Source organism: Sander vitreus, chromosome 6 (assembly GCF_031162955.1).
Source record: "Sander vitreus isolate 19-12246 chromosome 6, sanVit1, whole genome shotgun sequence".
Lineage (NCBI taxonomy): Eukaryota > Metazoa > Chordata > Actinopteri > Perciformes > Percidae > Sander > Sander vitreus.
Genome location: NC_135860.1, coordinates 2,123,442 through 2,142,989, shown reverse-complemented (window position 1 = coordinate 2,142,989; position 19,548 = coordinate 2,123,442). Strand labels below are relative to the sequence as shown.

Genomic DNA, 19,548 nt, shown 5'->3' with positions numbered 1-19,548 from the left:
AAGAGTATCTACAAGAAAGAACATTGCCAGAATTACCCATGATTCTCTTAGCTTTCTGGAGTACCAGTTTCTTCCAGAGGAAGCTCAGGTCTGGTAACTGAGGTGCAGTGATCTTAGAGCAGTATCACTACATCTTTCCTGTTCGAAATACAGGATTCGTCAATATTTGGATGAAATGTGACTGTGTTGTTCATACTAAAGCCTTGTTGCATCTTAGATAGAGTCTCTTTAACCGTCCCGTATTCTTCCACAGGGTCAGATCGGAGCTCCCGGGTTTTCAGGCGACGTCGGCGACAGAGGATACACTGTAAGAAAGATCCCCAGTCATCATCTGCGCTCAATGAGAACATCTGAATGTTTACTCTTGTTAAATTATTCACATTTAGTTGGGATTTTGTATAAAAGCAAATATACCATCACACACTTCCATGAATTCCACCAGGAGATTCTCAGGAGTACGTTATTAATGTGTATGATACATTTTTTACTAAGAACAAAGCTTTTATGTTCAGTTTAAGTCAAATTGCTGAGATGATTTCTCCTTTATTTCTTTTCTGACGGATTAAAGTTACTCAATCAGTACTCCTTAGTTACACGTTTCAGTAATTTCTTCCTCCTCTGCTTCATCTTTGTAAGAATTTGCTCCTCAACGTGCAGAGATGTATTTGTGATAAAACATTTCCTGTTCCTTGTCGTCCTCAGGGTTATCCTGGACAGCAGGGACCCATCGGACCCACTGGACCAAAGGTACAAACACACATTTAGCATTTCATTACTATAGTTCATTATTTATTATTGAATATCACTGATGTCGCGAGTTTGTTCTCAGTTTACATATCTCACTGTGTGTGTGGGTGTGTGGGTGTGTGTGTGTGTGTGTGTGTGTGTGTGTGTGGGGGGGGTATTATTTATTATTAAATATCGCTCATGTCGTGAGTTTGTTCTAAGTTTACGTATCTCAGTGTGTGTGTGTGTGTGTATGTGTGTGTGTGTGTGTGTGTGTGTGTGTGTGTGTAGTGTGTAGGGGTTGCAATAATGAACTTGCCGGAGAGTTGTTAAAAAAAAATGATATGACAACATGTGAAACACAATGTGATTCATCATAAGTTATAGACACATGATGACCAGCATTGTGAAAACACAGTCAGTAGCTAAAAGGTCACAGGTTTGTCCTTATGCAAATGTCCTGCTGAAGTGCTTTTTGAGCAAAACACTGAACCACAGCCTGCCTACTCACTGTGACTGACAGATACAGAGAGTAGAACCAGCAGCTCTCTGTCTGTAACTCAGACTGAACTCATCTGTAGAATTTCGGTTACAGAGGGACTTTAAACAGTGAAATAACTCAGGTGTAAATGTGGGAAAGTCTCACGTCTGGATGTTAATGATCAGTGGATTTATTGTGCTTGATAAGATGAATACGGATGCTGCTCAACAGGCTAATTTACTGAACTTAATTTTAAATACGTCATTAAGACTCTCTATGAAAGTAGATTTTTGTTTAAACACTATATTGAGAAGGAATAATATGCATATTTGCTTACCTTCTAAGACTAAGTGTTTGAAGATTGATATCCATCTCATGCAGAGTTCAACGTTAAGGTTTTTTTCACTTGCCTGGTCGGGCAGGGACACTTTTTTTGACTTGCCCGTAGAATCAACTGGCCCCTTTACAAATAGTTTTTTTATTAGTGGTTATTAAATAATGACACAGACTCTAACAAATTGTAATATTTGATCTTCATTTACAATGTATACATCTCATGGACAGTGTCATAGATGAGTTAAAGTTCATATTGAAATAGAGGCTATTATTTAAAAATAACAACAACTATCAAATCTATTTGCAATAATGAACTTGCAGGAGAGACAATGGTTTCTATCTGTAGTTTGTTTGACCGCATACATTTTTAGCTACCCTGATTTCTACTATGTCATAGAGTTGGGACATTTGTATTTTTTTGTTTCTAAACCTACAATAACTGCAAATGAGACATGTTTTATGTAAACAATATTCACGTAGAGAACATTAACAGCACTTAAAGGTGCCCTGCCACACAAAAAACATTTTTACTTGCATTTTTTGAAATATGTTAGGTCCATATGTGTTTGTGTTATGTGGTGAATGTGAAAATGAACTGCTACCTCCTCTGTCAGCTCTAGCCACTGAAAAGAAACAGCGGCCGCAGGTTTGACTCCGACCTGTGGCCCTTTGCTGCATGTCATTCCCCCTCTCTCTCCCCTTTCATGTCTTCATCTGTCCTATGAAAATAAAGGCTTAAAATGCCCAAAAAAATCATCTTAAAAAAAGAAAAGAAGAACATTGATAACGTAGGATTGTTTATTAAAAGACCTGGAAATCATTGTGGAACTGTTAGCATTCAACGAGCATTCTCTGACGTGGGCAAGGGGAGGGGGCAGGAAAAGATAACAATAATGTAACCCACTTGCCCGAATTGATGAACTCTGTCATGTCTGTGTGTTAAATACAGAACGGGAGTCAGGACGTGGTTAGCCTAGCTTAGCATAAAGACTTGAAGCAGGGGGGAAACAGCTAGCAGAAAAAGATTAAAAAAAAAAGATAAAAAGATACACATACCAGCACCTAAAGCTCTCCAAATATCACACTGCATCATGTTTGTTTAATCCGTACATGAAGAGACGTGTGCAAAAGAAAAGTTGTGATTTAACGGGGATGTTTTGGTCTTTTCATCTCACTGTACAAAAGAAAGCAAATAAGTTAACAGTATATCCCAAAATCCTGAACTATTCTTTGAAACACTGAAATTAGCTCAATGTATTCCATATTTTAGATCATTTGCAGAAGCCCAGCGAGGACAAACGTGATTATTTTATTTTTATTTTCAAGAAATAATTTGTCATCTTGACATAAGTTTTGGTGTCATGCCATAATTATTCCATGATCACTACACTTACTGTGCATTATTTTAAATGTTTTGACAGCTTATGTTGAGGTCACTCATTTATATCACAACCTCTTTACTTATAATCACAAAAGAATTGTCCCAATAAAAAGCTTGTCATGTCAGGTGATGAAGGAACTCTCTTAATCACGAGGAAATACCATTTAAGCTAAGTCATCATGAGTCAGGGGTTGACTCATCTGACTCTAACTGAGACATTTCCAAACAATCTCCAACTTGTTTTTTCTGATTTATCGGTGTTAGATAAAAGATAGATAACGTTATCAGGAGAAAAAAGGGGACAATGCCTGCTCTTTCTTTCATTACTGGATTTTTTTAATCAGTTTTTTTAGCAGGTTTGAAGGACTCATGTCAAAGAACTGCACGTGAAGCTTTCACTTCTTGTTAGAAAAATACCCAAATTGCTGTTAAGGATCTCTATAGTTTCACTTTTTCTTTACTTAGACTCTCACTATCACTTTCAAAAGGTTAGTTGACTTGGAAGGGAAGTTGAGTAAAACAGAAACTGATAGGAAGAAGATACCTTAACAAGTATCACTTTGTTAATCTGGACAGCACCAATGACACATAGACTCAAATACATAGTTGAGTTTCTTAAATTTCTTTTTAAGTACTCTCTGTTGCTTTGAGTTTCGTTGGAATCGAGAAACATACAATTATCTGACTTATTCAGCTTTTTGCGTTTTCCTTCATCAACCTCAAAACACATTCAAAAGAAATATTGTGGTAAGTTCAGTCAAAACTTGAAACCAAATCTGCAGCCACAGTGTGGGTTGAAGGTTGTTTACAGATAAATAAAGCAAAATAAAACAAAAAAATGCCAATGTAAGCTCAAGTAAAACTAAAAGAAGAAATATTGACATGGCTTTTTCATAACCTTCATTATATGGGTCACGCTGTTGTCGCGTGTTTAACTGGTCCACGCCCAGGCCACAGATCTGAAATATACAGATCTAATGCTCTATTTACAGTAGATGCTTTCACCTTCTGTATTACTGAGGAAAAAAGCTTCCCAGGTTCAAGTTAAAAAATGCATTTTGTACTTTTTTTCTGCCACCTGGATGTAAAGCCACTGTATGAAAATCCTAATCAGAATCTGTTTTAGATTCAGAATCAGTTTTTTTGGCCAAGTATACTTACATACACGAGGAATTTGACTTTAGTAGGTGTTAACTCTCTATACATTCAACAAATAGACATGTAGTAGTAAACATTCAGTAGACAAATAGTAACATACTGTAGAATAGAGACAACAATATACATATTTGCACATATCAACATAATATACAAAAATACAAATATACAAATAAGACGTAATATCAAGACAAGTACTCATGGAGTGGGATGTAAAGTGCAGAAGTAACTGTGCAAAGTAGTGTGCAAAGATGCGTATTGGGATGATAAGTATGTAATGTGTAGAGAAGTGGGTGAGTGGCCAAAGTGGGGATGACCCCACTTATCCGCAGTTCAGTAGAGTGATGGCAGTGGGGGAGAAGCTGTTGTTATGTCTGGTTGTTTTTTGTGCGCAGGGATCTGTAGCGCCTGTGATCCCTGACATTTTATTAAGGGCCACCAACAGGTCAACTGTTTTACTCGACCAACACTTTAGTGTTTGTCCAATCTCAGAACTCACCGGCTATCCGTCTGAAGCGGATTCAGCTTTTTATTCAGCTTTACCAGTAACTCTGTGATGTTCTCTTTTCTCCTTTTCTCTCTCAGGGCACTCAAGGTCTAGGCGGCCTGCCGGGCAGCAACGGTGACCCCGGAGAACATGTGAGTTGGTTAGATGGAACGTCACAAATCTCTACAAACTGTCTGCCATCTTTACCTTCCCCATGCTGCTCCAAACCTCTGTTCATCCCTGCTGTTTGTCTTCCTCAGGGTCCTATAGGAGTCCCAGGTGTAATGGGAGACCCTGGACAGTTTGGAGCCAAGGTAATGAACATAATGGCTCAACACAACATAGATAAATATATAGAGTACTTAGTTATTAATCCAAATGGGAAATTCAATGATGACTGTTATTAATATTTAGTACTGGCTAGTAGTCCTCACCTAGGTACTGTCAGGGCACGCCCTCATACTCTGCTTCTGACTGGCTAGTAGTCCTTACCTAGGTACTGTCAGGGCACGCCCTCATACTCTGCTTCTGACTGGCTAGTAGTCCTTACCTAGGTACTGAGTATGTGCGACTCCCAACAAAGATGTAACAGAAGTGAGATGTCTCACTCTGTAGCTAAAACAGAGAACTCAACATACAGGGTGAAAAGAGGAGCTGCAGCAATGTGCAGTACAACAAAAATATTGTGTTTTTTTTTTTTTAAATTAAACCATGTAAACCTATTCTGATATAACCTCTAAATACAGTTATGTACCTGAAAATGAGCATTATATGAGCACTTTTTATTATTGTTTTTAGTTTACAGTGTACTATTGTATTACTCAGGACTGACTTCATGTTATTTAGAAGTCATTACCTTCTTTACCTAACAAATTACAGACTTCAGGTTCAGGTTGCTTTATTTGTACCCGTAGGTAGATTTCTTCTGCAGCAAGAATATGACATCCACACTGACACAGACACTACGACAACACACCAAAAACTGACACAAATAGTCCACATCAGATTTTCCACAAGGTTCCACCAATCAGGTCATGAGAGAGAAAAAAGATAAATATAAATAAGTGAAATAAAATCATTCAAAGAAATCTTCTCTCAAATAAATTCGAGATATGTTTTCTGACGGGATGAAGATCACAGTCATAGACAGCCTCCGCAATTATTACAAATGACTAGAGGTCCCCAGGTAAAACTAGTCCCGTGCAAATAGGGCTTTAGTTACATTTGTGTGTCATGTAGCAACATCTGCTCGCATAAGGGTTTTCACCCTCCTGTCAGTTTGCATATGAAAGTTAATCTTTCACGTTAACCTCAATGATCTTCAACACAGAAACATAAAAGCCTCCCGGATTAATTTAACAACGCTATACAGATATGTTACAGCTATCCAATCAAAATATCTCACGGTTGTTTCATTAGCTATACAGCAGGGGAAATTTGTTGCTCTCTGATTGGATGTTCCTCACTGGAATTCACTCTGGGACAATATTTTTATTTATTGGATTTTTTTTCAGTTTAGTGTCTATTGTTTGTTCTGATGATTCAACCGGGAGAATTTGAATGCGACTCATCCAATATTGCATGAAAAACGTGCAGGAACTCTGATAAGGGCTCACCCACTTAACTGTGAAACTGTATTTATTATTCTTAGTACATACACAACAGTCCTGCAAAATGAATCACAGGATGGGGAATGATTTCATGAAGTCATTTGATATTTCGGTTCTGAATGAGAAAGCACACTGGCAGCGTATCATGTCTGTCAAAACACCCACGCCTATTGTTTTCTATTTTAATGTGAGTCGCTACACATCGCGCCAGAGCACACAAGTCTGTTTTCCTGCACAGTCGATTGAGTTTGACCATTAGAGAAACGCATAATTAATTGTTTAACAAAATGAGCTTTTTTCACAGATGACATTTTGACATTTAACAGTAGGAAGACTGTTCCTACTACCTCAAATAACAAATAGAGCTCCATAAGGATTTAGATTATCAGCCATAATGTCTAAACCATCCGAGGTAGACTGACCACGAGCTCCGAGGTTGTGAAATAAAAGTTTCTGCTCCTGTAGAAACTCGAAGTCCGTTAGAAATCAACCTTGGTTTTTAGAAAAACATGTTTAATCCGCTATGTCATGGAGAAGTACTACCCTACCCACAATCCTAAGTGTAACAGCGAAGTCTCTAAATGTTGGAGATTGCTCTTACCATGGAAATGTTTACCAAACCCGCAACGGCTAGAGCAAACTGCTACCACCGACTCTATGGGCCCTATCTTGCACCCGGCGCAGCTAGTTTAAGACCAATGCAGTTGTCAATTTCCCGTCCAGCGCCCGCGTCGTTCAAATAGCAAATGCACCTGCGCCCATCTGTGGCCCATGGGCGTGCTGGTCTTACAGGGAGGTGTGTTCAGGTGCATTCTGGGCGTATTGCTATCTTGAGGCAGCGGGAAGTGATTGACCAACAAAAACCTGGTCTAAAGTCAATAGAGCAGCATTTCATTGTTATTTTAACAGCAAATTAGTAAAATGCGCCTAGGCTCGTGCACAGCGCGCGCACACTATGCTTGTTACACACACAAAATATTACAACCCTTTTGAACCATGCGCCCGGTGCACAGACCCTTTTTTCAGCCGTCAAACTAGCAAAAGTGGATTTGGACACGCCCTAAACGCACCTGTGCCAGGCGCTTCACACCGTGCGCTTAGATCTTTAAAATAGGGCCCTATGATTGATTCTGTACACAGTCTCGTACCTTTGCCTTTTTTGCTGTTTTCAAAATGTTGTTGTAAGACAAATCAAATGTTTTATGGTCATGATTCATCTCCGAGCTGGTTAGCTTGGTTCCATGCTTAAAAGTCTTTATAGCAGCATTTAATTAAACCTCTGTGGAGATATTGAACGGGACATACTCTCCAAACAAACCCCTTTAACGGGGAAAAAATGAGATGTAGAAGTAATAAATGTTTGCTGTAAAATAGACCGGTTGCATGAAACTTCAGTGTCCTAATGTCTGTTCTACCTCTGCAGGGCCAGAAGGGGGATCGGGGTGTGAAAGGACCCCGAGGCCGAGTGGGCACTGTGGTGAGTAAACTTTAAATTCACACCTTCGATTAGTTAAAGTCCAAGAGCAAGATCACTGATCAGAACCACTTGCTGAGTCAGTGGTTGTATCTTAAATTGCCTCCTCGACTCCTCCACTTGCCTCCCAAGGACATCATCGGATGAGAGAGGCAACGAGCAAATGTGTTTTAGAGGGATGAGACTGAAGCGTCACATAAATTCGGCTGTATGTGTGGAGTTAGCAACTCCTTCAGCTGCACGGCTTCTGGGAAGGCTGCTTTCGTGTCTCCTCGCCTGTAGCTCGATGCTCGCTCCTCGATGCCTGCTCCTCGGGGCAGAAATAAGAGCTTCTATGATGAAGGGAACTCAGCTCCCCGGCTTAAAAGCGCTGTGTTTAGGTCTTATACAGCAGCAGACAATGTGGTGTTTACAGCAAAAAATGCTTTACTTTTGGTAGCTACATGTACGAACAGTTTTTTGCAGTTTTTCCCTCATTTTGTATTTAATTATGAGGTTCAAATACTTCATTTTGGTGACTTTTTATGCACTAAATTGTGCTGGACGAGCTTCTCTGCCGAGCACGCTTTTTGATGCACTGAATATATTTACTACACTGATGTCCAATTGCTTACCAAGATCACGTACCACCTTTTTCAGTCTAATTCGCATTATTGGCCGGTGTTATTTTAAAAGACTAAAATTATGGACCTTTGGCAGTGAGGAGCAGTTAACCATAGTCCTACGGCTTCTGGGAAGGCTGCTCCTCATCGAATTCTTCCTCTTCCTTGCTAAGAAACATTCTGCTCTGAAAAAGGTGGTTGTGCATCTAAAATTGAAAGTCCTTTTTGAGATCTGCAGTTATAGTGACTATCTTGAGGAATTTCCCAGAGTTCAGTTCTCAGGAGGTAAGCTGTTTTGTTTTTTATATATTGATGTGGTCAGATGCCACTGTGACATTAAGAAGAGGAAGAAGGAGGAGGAGGGGATGTCAGAGGTCAAAACACAAGCAGTATGTAGCAGCTGTGAATCAAATGAGCGTATTATAAATAATGTTATGTCATGTTTTACTCTTACACTGAATGTTTGCTGCTTAAATCCAGATGAGTATTGAAAAGTATTTGCCACGTGCAATGAAAAATGCACGTGTTGAGTATGAGGACCAGCCTGAACCGGAGGTTTCAGTCTGAAACAGAGCTGAACAGTCCGACCAGTGTAATTAGTTATGTTATTAATTTGTTTACAATATTTTCAGGCTTCAACCACTGAAAGACCGGGTCAGGGAGAGAAAGAGATAGATTCGTTAGGCATTGAAGTAGGAGAGGAACAATGAGTTTTTTGTACTTGATTCTTACGAAAATAAGTTCCCCCCCCACCTAAACCGCCACAAATTGCTTTCTAATCTGTGGGAAACACTGTGGGTAAGTCTGCAGGGCAAAGTTTTATTCACATGTATTTTTAGGATTTTACATCTTTAAAGCAGCTCAGCAGAGAAACATAGTGGAATATTAGTGTGCATGTAAACATACTCATTGAGAGAGACAGCTCTCTTCCAAAAAGAAGCCAGAGAAAAGTCAGTGAACGTAACATAGGAGGTAGTCTATATCCACGACGTTCCACTTCCAGGATTGCGCTCGTTCTGCCGGAAAGTCCGCCCCATGTCACTCTTTTTCGGACGTCCGTTTTCGGATGTTCGTTACCTTGGGCTTTCTTTGTGTTGGCGTTCTAACCTCCGGTGGATTCATGAGGACTAAGGTTAACTGCTCCTCAGATCTCTGCAGGGTAAATCCAGACAGCTAGCTAGACTATCTGTCCAATCTGAGTTTTCTGTTCCAAGACTAAAACAACTAGAACAAAAAGTTCCTTCCCGAGGCTTTTCTGCAGAGGCACCGTGGCTCCGTCCGGCGCTTAGCGCCACCTAAGACAATTGTGATTGGTTTAAAGAAATTCTAATAAACCAGAACACGTATTTCTCCCATCCCGGAATGCTGTGTGGACTAATGCAGGGTAGGGTCTGTCAATGCGAGACTTCATAGGGGGTGTTTTATTTTATTTAAAAAGGAAGTTCTGAAATAAAATAAAGCCTACTTTATGGTAAGACAGGTGCAGAGGATGAGGAAAGAATATGAGAGGCTAATTTTTCATTTTTGAGTGATTGAAACGGTAGAAGTGCAGTTCATTTTTGAGTCAAACTGTTTAACCGCTGAAGGAATAGACTCATACGGTGGGCAGATTTATGATTGTACAGCCAGTTTCAAAAAAACTCCAGACTGTCTGGCCATGAAACCATAAAGAAAGCTTTTGTTCATACTTCCTCCAAATTTAACATTTTAAAATAAGAGGGCTTTACCCAGGGCAGAGTTTTCATTTCCTTTTTATATTTATATTTTATGCCATTTTCATTTTGGTTTATAAATAATAAAAGATCCCCTGGGTATTAGGTGACTTTAACTTCTACCAAAGTCATTTTCTGGTAAGATACTTGTACTTTTACTCAAGTATTGCTTTCATGTACTTTATACAAAACTGCGAATTGGTGTGAATAAATCTTCAAACAATGTCATACGAACCCGTTCATGAGAATGTGTTGACATTGTAAAAACAATGTTTACAATCATTTTTTAAATTGTATTTATTGTGGATTAAATTATATTGATTGATTGATTGCTTGTTTTATATATTCTGTATTATTCTGTCTGTTTGTTCAACAGGGAGCTGGAGGAGAGCAAGGAGACGCCGGAGTACCAGGGAAACTAGGACCAAAGGGTCTGCAGGGCCAGCCTGTGGGTACACGCAACACAAACAGCCAACTGCAGATCAGTTTACTAACATATAGACCCATATTCAACTTTTATTAAATATCAGCCATCACAGGCACCTGGGTAGCTCACCTGGTATAGCGCGCTCCCATCTAGCGCCCTCAACGCAGCAGCTGTGGGTTCGACTCCAACCTGTATCCCTTTGCTGGATGTCATTCCCCTCTCTCTTTCTCCCCTTTCATGTCTTCAGCTGTCCCTTTAAAAATAAAGGCCTAAAATGCCCCAAATAATAATCTTTAAAAACAAAAATATCAGATGTCACAAGCGTCTCTTTCCACAAAGAACAACATTAATTTGATCTCAGATTTTAACTGTTACCTGACTTTCTTCCAGGGGGCCAAAGGTGAGACAGGACCTGATGGTGAGAAGGTGAGTGTTTAATCACGTATCAGAGTCTGTACGCATCGTCAAATTACTAATACCACTCTGTAAATACATTCTGTTACTAGTTTTGAAAATGTTCCTTCAGTAAAAGTATGTAATCAGAAAACATGTAAAGTATTAAAAGTATAAAAATTCAGTGGGTAGAGCAGGCGCACATATACTGAGAGGTTTATGTCTCGACGCAGAGGTCCAGGGTTCGAATCCAACCTGTGACGATTTCCTGCATGTCTTCCTTCTCTTTCTCTCTCCCCTTCTCACCTAGCTGTCTATCAAATAAAGGTGGAAAAGCCCAAAAAATAATCTTTAAAAGTATAAAAATGTCCTCTGTGACTGCTATACTATTTTATATTATATCATTAGATTATTATTCCTCATGCATTAATGTAAGGACTTTACTGTTGGAGTTGGTTGAGCTAACGCTCATTTTAAACAATTACCTATTGATTGCTTTCATTATTGATTAATCCGCTAATTATGTTCTCCATTAATAGAGTGACTGGCTAAAATAATGAAATAATTAAACTTGGTGGCAGGGTGTAGCATGGGCCAAGGAAGAACCCAATCAAATGTGGACCGCTTTGCGATTCACGAGGTCGAGTACACAAATGATTTTTTACTTTGGTAAACAAAGAGACAGACAGCAACACGTCTTACTCTGAAAAATCAACAGTCTGCGCCACAGTGTGCAACCAAGGGCTAAAATGCTAACAAAGTGCCTGTAGCGAGCTAGAAACAGTAGATTTAAGCATGTCAAAGGATTATTTTAGCACCCTTTGTCTACCAGAGAGAAAAAGTTAGCTGTTAGTGAGCTAATGTTAGCTATGTGTTAATGGGCATTCACACCAAGAAAAATGAAACGGCCCATTTGATGAGGGTGGTGCGTCAATGAAACGGCCCATTTGGGTGACGTACTGTTTGTGTTCTTGAACCCCCCCAACAAAGCACAAGTAGACTTCATATTTCACAGTTACTGTTTTCCGTCTGAAGGTTTATAGATTTTGACCGCACTTAAAGGCAGCTTCATTTCCCAGGAGAGAGAGAATGAAAAGAGACGAGCGAGACATAGCGAGTGCTTTGTTGTTGCAGGAAACATTCGGCTGTTAACACAAACTCCTGGGCAGTTCAGTGCTTGTGTTTGGTGTTTTACCCTCATAGGGCCCTATCCTGCATCACAAAGCCCAAAACAAGTGTCTTTTCTAGTTTAAGAACGACATAGTTGTCAGTTTCCCGTCCAGCGCCTGCATCGTTCAAATAGCAAATACACCCATCTTTGCACCCATGGGCGTACTGGTCTTACAGGGAGGTGTGTTCAGGTGCATTCTGGGCGTATTGCTATCTTGAGGCAGCGGGAAGTGATCGCGTCATTGACCAACAAAAACCTAAATCTAAATAACGCAGCATTTCATTGTTATTTTAACAGAAAATTAGTGAAATGCGCCTAGGCTTATACACAGCGCGCACACACTATGCTTGTTACACACACAGGGACGCACAGCAGCACACACACATGCAAAAGATAACAAATCAAAATATTATGGTGCAAATCCTCCATCATAATAACAATGCTCCAAGGTCCAAACGCGCCTGGCTTTTAAAGATGATACTCTGAATGGTTTATTGCATGTTATGCCCAAAATACACTTATGAATTATTGAAGACACTAAGTACAATCCTTTTGAACCATGCGCCTGGTGCACGGACCCTTTTTTCCGCTGTCAAACTAGCTTCACTTTCTTGTGGCAGCGATAGAGGCAGTGATGTTTCCTGTTTCCTGTACGGGACTCTCACACCGCCTCAAACCATAGCTCAAAACAAGTCTCATCGCCGGTTACATGATTGGCTGACGCAGCGTGACGTGGGGTTGCGTTTCTCCAAAAGATGAGTCGGACTAAACTTTTTGCAGCAGGCCTGCTGAGTTTTTGTGCGTGTGCTCCCTGCAAACCCTCCCTTTCCAGGTTAATTAAGGTGAGCAGCTGCATGTCAGGTTCTAAGCAGAAAGGCCTGAAGGAACTTCATCAGAAGCAGATGCTTAGAAGGGTTGAATCTGTCCTTTCAGATAGTTCTCATCCCTTACAGGCTGAATTTACAGGATCACGCTTTAAACTCCCAAAACTCAGAACCAACAGATATAAACACTCTTTTGTACCTTCAGCCATTCTACTTCTTAATTCTATAAAGACCTATAGATAACTTATTGACTGTTACTATTACTATTACTACTATTGATATACTATTTATTGATTGTTTACTGTTTTTTTTAATTGTTTTTAACTATGCCTGCAAGGTAGGCAATCTCTGTATTGTGTGTGTGATTGTGTTTGATTTGTACTATACTATCTGCTGCATAACAAATTGCCCCATTGGGGGACAAATAAAGTAGGTGTTTTAAGCCGTTCCAGGCAGCGCAGCAATGGTTATGTTTATGGTTAAGGTTAGGGTTAGCTGCCTGGAAGGCGACGTTGGAGGCTTAAAACACCATCGAGCAATAGAGTAACTTGAACTTGAACTTGAACCCCTTGCCACAGCCTAAACGCACCACCCCCATTCAAAATGAATGGGATGACCTGCGTTTTCACCGCACCCGCCGCACAGCCTTTAGCAAGCTAAGCAGTGAACACTCAACAGGTTCAGACTGATGGGAGTTTCCCTTCGTCTACTGACTCCTTTTCACTTCTCTCGTCTTACAAACTATTTGTATACAATAAAAACCGGTACCGGTAACTGAAGGAACCAGTCAGCTGCTGTTATTGTTTTTTTGTGAGACTTCTGACGATCACAACTTCCTCTTTCATCACACATTGTGTGTTTTTCCCGCAGGGCGCAGCAGGAAAGAAGGGCATTAAAGGTGTGAAAGGACAAAAGGTAATTTGGTTGTTTACAGTCTGATGATGAAACTCATCATCACACATCACACATATCGTAATCTCTGTTTCACTTCCTCTTCCTACACCAGCTGGGATTTATTCACTGATTACCTTGTTTCTCCTTTTTGTCATCTTTCAGGGCGGCGGGGGAGACCTTGGAGACAAAGGACAGGTGATTACTCTATTTACTTTATGTTTTTTTCCCTGACGTCATAAAAATACACACACACTAGATGTGTGTATTTCTAGGACATGGCAACAGGGCAAAAAATCCAGTTGAGGAGTTTCCGAAACATGCTCTGGTTTTACAAAATAATCTATCATACGCAACACAAACATGTGAAACAAATGCGTCAGACGTTTGGACAGACTTCTTTGTATTTCACTATGAAAGACATAAGCTACCATAATCAAAAATAAATAAATGACTCAATAAATAAATAAATTTACCATTAAATATACCAAAGATAATATTAAAATGTGACACAAATTGATATTTCTTTTTTGTATTTGCGTCTTCATTTATATACTTTCCATTTCTCCCCCTATTTATTCCATTATTATTTTCTTTATACATTTCTTTATGCAATAAACTGTACGTACAGTATTATAAACAGTAAGCAGTTGTGTAAGAGACAATTACAGGCGCCCGGATAGCACACCTGGTAGAGCGGGCGCCCATATATAGAGGTTTACTCCTCGACGCAGCAGGCCAGGGTTTGATTCCGACCTGCAGCCCTTTGCTGCATGTCGTTCCCCCCCCTCTCTCCCCTTTCATGTCCTCAGCTGTCCTGTCAAATAAAGGCCTAAAACATGCCCCAAAGAAATAAAAGAGATAATAATTACAGTTAAATATGCTTCAACTCTTAATCTTTACTTCTTCGTCCTTCCTTTCCCTTCTCGTTTTCCGCCAGCATGGTCCTAAAGGTGCAGTCGGTCGTACCGGCGGCCCCGGCCCCGTGGGACCACCCGGCATCCCGGGTACCAGAGGAGAGCGCGGTGCAATCGGGGACCTCGGTGTTAAAGGCCAAGCAGGACCCAAAGGAGTTCCAGGTCCCACTGTGAGTAACAGTTTGTTTAACGGATCGCCTGCCTTCAGAGTATTTATACCCTAAACAGTATTTTTAAACTGCAGCAGATGTCCCTGAATTGGATGTCCTGCTTAGAAAGATGTTAAAGTTTAAATAGGTTTTAGAAAAATCGCTGCTGTTCACCATCTCTTGTCCACAAGTTTTTCATGAGTTTCTTTTTCACTTGATCTCATTTCAGTAGAGCATTTCATTAAGTGCAATTTAAATAAAGTTCTTAGGTTAAAGTAACTTTTTTGCATTCATATATTTTTAAACCAAGACATAGATGCATTTTAACATACTTTTACAAAGTGTGAACATCTTTAAATAATAAAAATGTCCCTATAAACAAGATGATGCTTTCTTTTTCATGTGGAAATGAAAGATTTTGATGAGTTTAAAATGACTCATTGAATTATAATTGCTCAGCTGTGAAGAAAATAATGGTATTGAAAGATTTTTTTTCACTTTTATCCACAAGTAAGTAAAGCAAGTAAAACTCATCAGATGTTTTCATTAATTAGCATATTGTTCCAAATGTTTAGACCTGATTTTAAGATTTTAGATTTTTAGATGACTTGTGTTTTTTAGCAGTGATGTGGAACAGTTTCTGTCCTGCAGGGTCCTGGTCTGACTGATGAGCAGGTCCTGCAGCTCTGCAGGGGCGTGGTCACGGCCCAGATCTCTCAGTACGCCGCCTCCATCCGGGCCAAGTGTTCCCAGGGCTGCCCCGTCAACAACCGGACCCTCATCGGGCCTCCGGGGGGCCCTGGGCCAACAGGGTCACTGGGCAAACCTGTAAGTCCCTCTCTTACCTCACAGCTACGATTGGTGGAGAGGGTTTCTGGCTCAGTGCACCAGCTTTAGATAATAAAAACTGGAGAGAAAAATAAGAAACATCTAGAAAGAAAATGTCCATTTATAGCTGGTTCACATATGACAGTGGTTGCAAATATCTACAGTACCAGTCAAAACACTTGTTTTTGTCATTCATGGTAAAGTGTGTCCAAACTTTTGACTGGTACTGTACATACCATATGTTTTAAAAAAGAAAGACTTTACACACATTAATAATTAGTTTTCTATAAAAGGCAGTCCAACCTTTAGTGCGTAACTTTTTTCTATTAATGAACGTCTGTTACATTCAAGCCATTGCCAAATGAGTTGCTACAAAGCTAATTAAGACTATCAGCTCCACACAACTCTCTCTGTATTTCTCAGTATGGCTAGGTTCAGAAAATAGTGTCATATGGCGACTTTTGGGCGCAGAAAATCCAGCAAAGCATAATTACCTCTTCTGAAGAGTCCATCATATTTTTTTAATCCTCCGTGTCCTCCTTGGTTACTAGCAACTACGTGGAGGAGGGGGTGTGCACGATCACGGAAGGCTTGTGTCACGTAGATGCGCCGACAGCGTTGTTGTTGTTACTTAAGCGTGATTTATTCTTCTGCGTTAAATCTACGTATGTAGGTATGTGGCGATACCGACCCTACCCCGAAGCCTGGCGTTCACCTCTCGAAAAATTTAACTACACGTCACTGCAACGCATGTCGCTCCCCCGACTCATTTCCTGGTTCTCCTTCTCCATAAACAACATGAAATCAAGGAGAGGGCTAATCGTCGTCACTCTCTCATTCGCTCTACCACACACTCCCTATGCACACACACTTCTATTTTCTTAAAGAGATCGACGCACACACCAACGCACAAGTGTAAACCTCAGGCCACTTACATAGGCTACGGAGAAAGCTCTGCGTGGAGCCTCCGCAGAACCATACATCACACTTTAGAATTCCTCATGGGGGAGACAGAAGCTACGCACTATAGCTTTAATACAGTAAATAAATGAATTCTTGCTTTTTGAATTACAAACATTATGTGCTGTATTCCTCTTCAGTGACAGGGATCAGATTAAATTGTAGATGATCGTCTTGCAGTAGCACACAGAGAAGACTCAAGAGTTAGTTCACCAGTGATGCTTTAGATAATAAAAACTGAAGAGAAAAATAAGAACAATCTAGAAAGAAAATGTCAATTTACAGCATTTTAGTGATGGCAAAACCCTTAAAAACACGTTATGTACTTGTATTTCTCTTCAGTAACACAGATTAAATTGTAGATGATCATCTTGCAGTAGCACACAGAGGAGACTCAAGAGAATCCTGATATCAGAACATAAATTACATTGTGATTCACTGATACACCTGGATTAAGGATTTAATTGGACACCATTTCTGCCTCCACCTGTCAGGGTAAACCAGGAAAAGCCGGAGCCAAAGGAGCCCGAGGACCTCAAGGAGACCGCGGACTGGAGGGACAGAAAGGAGCGCAGGGTGACCAAGGTAACATCACATCATAGCGCTGCTTGATTATGGAAAAATTTATAATCATGATTATTTTGAAATGGATTACTCATTGACTATTGAAAAGATGTTGCAACAGTTAAAACACTTTGAACTGTGACATTTCCATTAATACGTTTCCTGTTGAACTTTTTGAATTCCCCTTAAAATAAATAATGTAAAAAATATATTTCAAATGTTGGCTGAGTGGGTTTAGCTTCCAGGAAAGTGCGTGTGTCATTCAGGACTCAAGACAAAAAAAGAGTACTTGCAAAAAGCAATGTGCAAAATAAGTTTTTCTCAATGACATTGTTTTTGTGATCGTTAGGAGCCAAAATCCTTTATTAAAATCTGATTAATTGCACAGCCCTATCACATTGTATATGTATTGTATATCCGTGTGATACATTCGTATATCCGTATAAAACTCCATGTAGTATGTATCAGATTATATTTGTTTAGAAATTCTTGCAAATATAACAGAAGGAACAGAAGTGTACTGAGTGCAGTACTATAGGTGTCATTGCCTGAAATTACTTATTTTCATGCTCAAATTATGTGTTTGTCCCCTCAAATTTAGAGTTCATGCCCTTAGGAATCTAAATCATGTTTTCAAATTATGTTCATCTTTTCAATTAACAGCCTTTATTTAATTTGTCTTTTTGTCCTTCTCACTATAAATACAGTTTATTACAGTGTGATTTTTATCTTAGACTGAGATACATTTTGGCTGTTAAACTAAAACTTTGTCATATGTTTGACATCCTGCTGTAAAAGCGTTTAGCTGCACACAACGGACGAGAGACGAGTGATTTGGTCATTTCAGGGCACAAATTATTATAAATTCAAACTGAATGATGTAATAATCCAAATGCTAAATTAAAGGAGCAAAAGAAGAGTTTTGAACACATACACTGACATCTTCAACCTCTGTTTAAACATGGTTTGAACAACTGTTTATTGTGAATGGAGTTCTGTAGTTTTGTTGCTTTTTCCAGAAGCTCTTTGTGTTTTTCTCAACAGGTAAAAAGGGACCTAAAGGCCTCACAGGTGATCCAGGTACAGGTCTGGCGGGACCTGACGGACCACAAGGCATCAGAGGTACGACACTGTTCATCTCCACACAATCATAACATAACTTAAGATCTCCTGAAGGTTGAGATCTATATCACGTATCACAATGATTCATCTGAGTTTTGTGCGTTCTGCTGCTACCTTCGAAATGTGAAGTGAAAATGTCAACAATAACTCATTTTAATCCCATTTATGTTTGCTATATTTGTGTTTTTTATGTATTTTCTGCGCTGGCTAACGGACTGGAGATCTTTGGATGATTAGAACATTGTTTCCTTTTATGACATCAATTAGTTTACTTAGCACTGGTATTTTTATCTGTTTCCCCCTCAAACTTGAATTTCATAAGCCTTTTTTACATCACTTAATACATTTATAAAATACATTTTGTTTGTATGAAAAAAAACTACTATTAACTATTCAATTAGGTTGTACAACTGGTTATAAAAATGGTTCTCATTGTGTGCCTGTTTTTCATCTTGTATTTATATTTTCTTGTAAATAAAGGACCAGACTTTGTACTTGTTATTCTCAGGCTTAAAGATTTTGTAATTTCCTCTCCGCAGGTCTGCCAGGTCACCCAGCAGAACCCCAAAACGGCATGGAAGGTCCCCGAGGTCCCCGTGGCTTCCCTGGTCCAGTTGGTCAGACCGGCATGCTCGGGAACGCAGGCGTGCCAGGATTTTGCGAGGCGCGGGACTGCAGCATCCATGCACCGGTGACGCGCAAAGAGCAGGGTCTGGTGAAAGGACCCGTAAGTTCAAAAATGTGAACCTGAACACGAGCGACGAGCACCGCCGTGAGATTATAGAGCGTCTGAAATTCCCCTGGTGGCAACTTTAAGGTTCGTCTCATTGAATAAGATTAAGACAATAGTTTGTTTGAAAGATGCAAATGATTCTCTCGTTCATTGCAAATGTCAGGGGACCAAGTGTAGTACCCTGGGGCGCTCCGCTGATGGACAGGTTTGGTAAGAAATAGGAAACAGAGCAGGAATGAAACCAGAAAAGACTTTTCCATCTGAGCCAGACAAAGATTTTAGAGGTTATTATATTCCAAACACTGTTACAACGTTGAACAGGAACAATGACGTCTGAGGGGGTTTGTTTAGTTTGATAAAGACACCAAATTATTCCCCACCGATTCCTTCCTCCCTTCGTTTTCTGGATCCCTAAAGTCAGTTTTGTTGTTTAAAAATAAACAAAAATAAAAATGAAAAAAAGCTATGTAAATATTTTGTAAAGTATCTCAAATACATGTACTGTGCTCTGGAATATGTTTCAGATAAACTGTCTGATGTTTTTTTAATCTGAGTCTTCAGTTTGTCAGTCGCCACATGTTTAAATGTTGTGCTTTTAATTCTGA

The 19,548-nt window shown here is 39.7% G+C and overlaps 1 protein-coding gene across 2 annotated transcripts in view; it reads left to right on the top strand.

Annotated features, from left to right (window-relative positions):
• LOC144519122 (uncharacterized) overlaps positions 1-19,340 on the top strand; it is a 38,021-nt gene extending 18,681 nt beyond the window's left edge. For both annotated transcript variants that reach the window (XM_078252038.1, XM_078252037.1), the window contains 14 exons: positions 254-307; positions 703-747; positions 4,665-4,718; positions 4,827-4,880; positions 7,600-7,653; positions 10,341-10,412; positions 10,782-10,817; positions 13,650-13,694; positions 13,836-13,868; positions 14,611-14,757; positions 15,388-15,564; positions 17,019-17,109; positions 18,133-18,210; positions 18,750-19,340. In XM_078252038.1, coding sequence (XP_078108164.1) covers positions 254-307; positions 703-747; positions 4,665-4,718; positions 4,827-4,880; positions 7,600-7,653; positions 10,341-10,412; positions 10,782-10,817; positions 13,650-13,694; positions 13,836-13,868; positions 14,611-14,757; positions 15,388-15,564; positions 17,019-17,109; positions 18,133-18,210; positions 18,750-18,955 — 1,146 coding nt within the window. In that variant the 3' untranslated portion in view covers positions 18,956-19,340. The remainder of the gene's footprint in view (positions 1-253; positions 308-702; positions 748-4,664; positions 4,719-4,826; positions 4,881-7,599; positions 7,654-10,340; positions 10,413-10,781; positions 10,818-13,649; positions 13,695-13,835; positions 13,869-14,610; positions 14,758-15,387; positions 15,565-17,018; positions 17,110-18,132; positions 18,211-18,749) is intronic.
• The last annotated feature ends 208 nt before the right edge of the window (positions 19,341-19,548 follow it).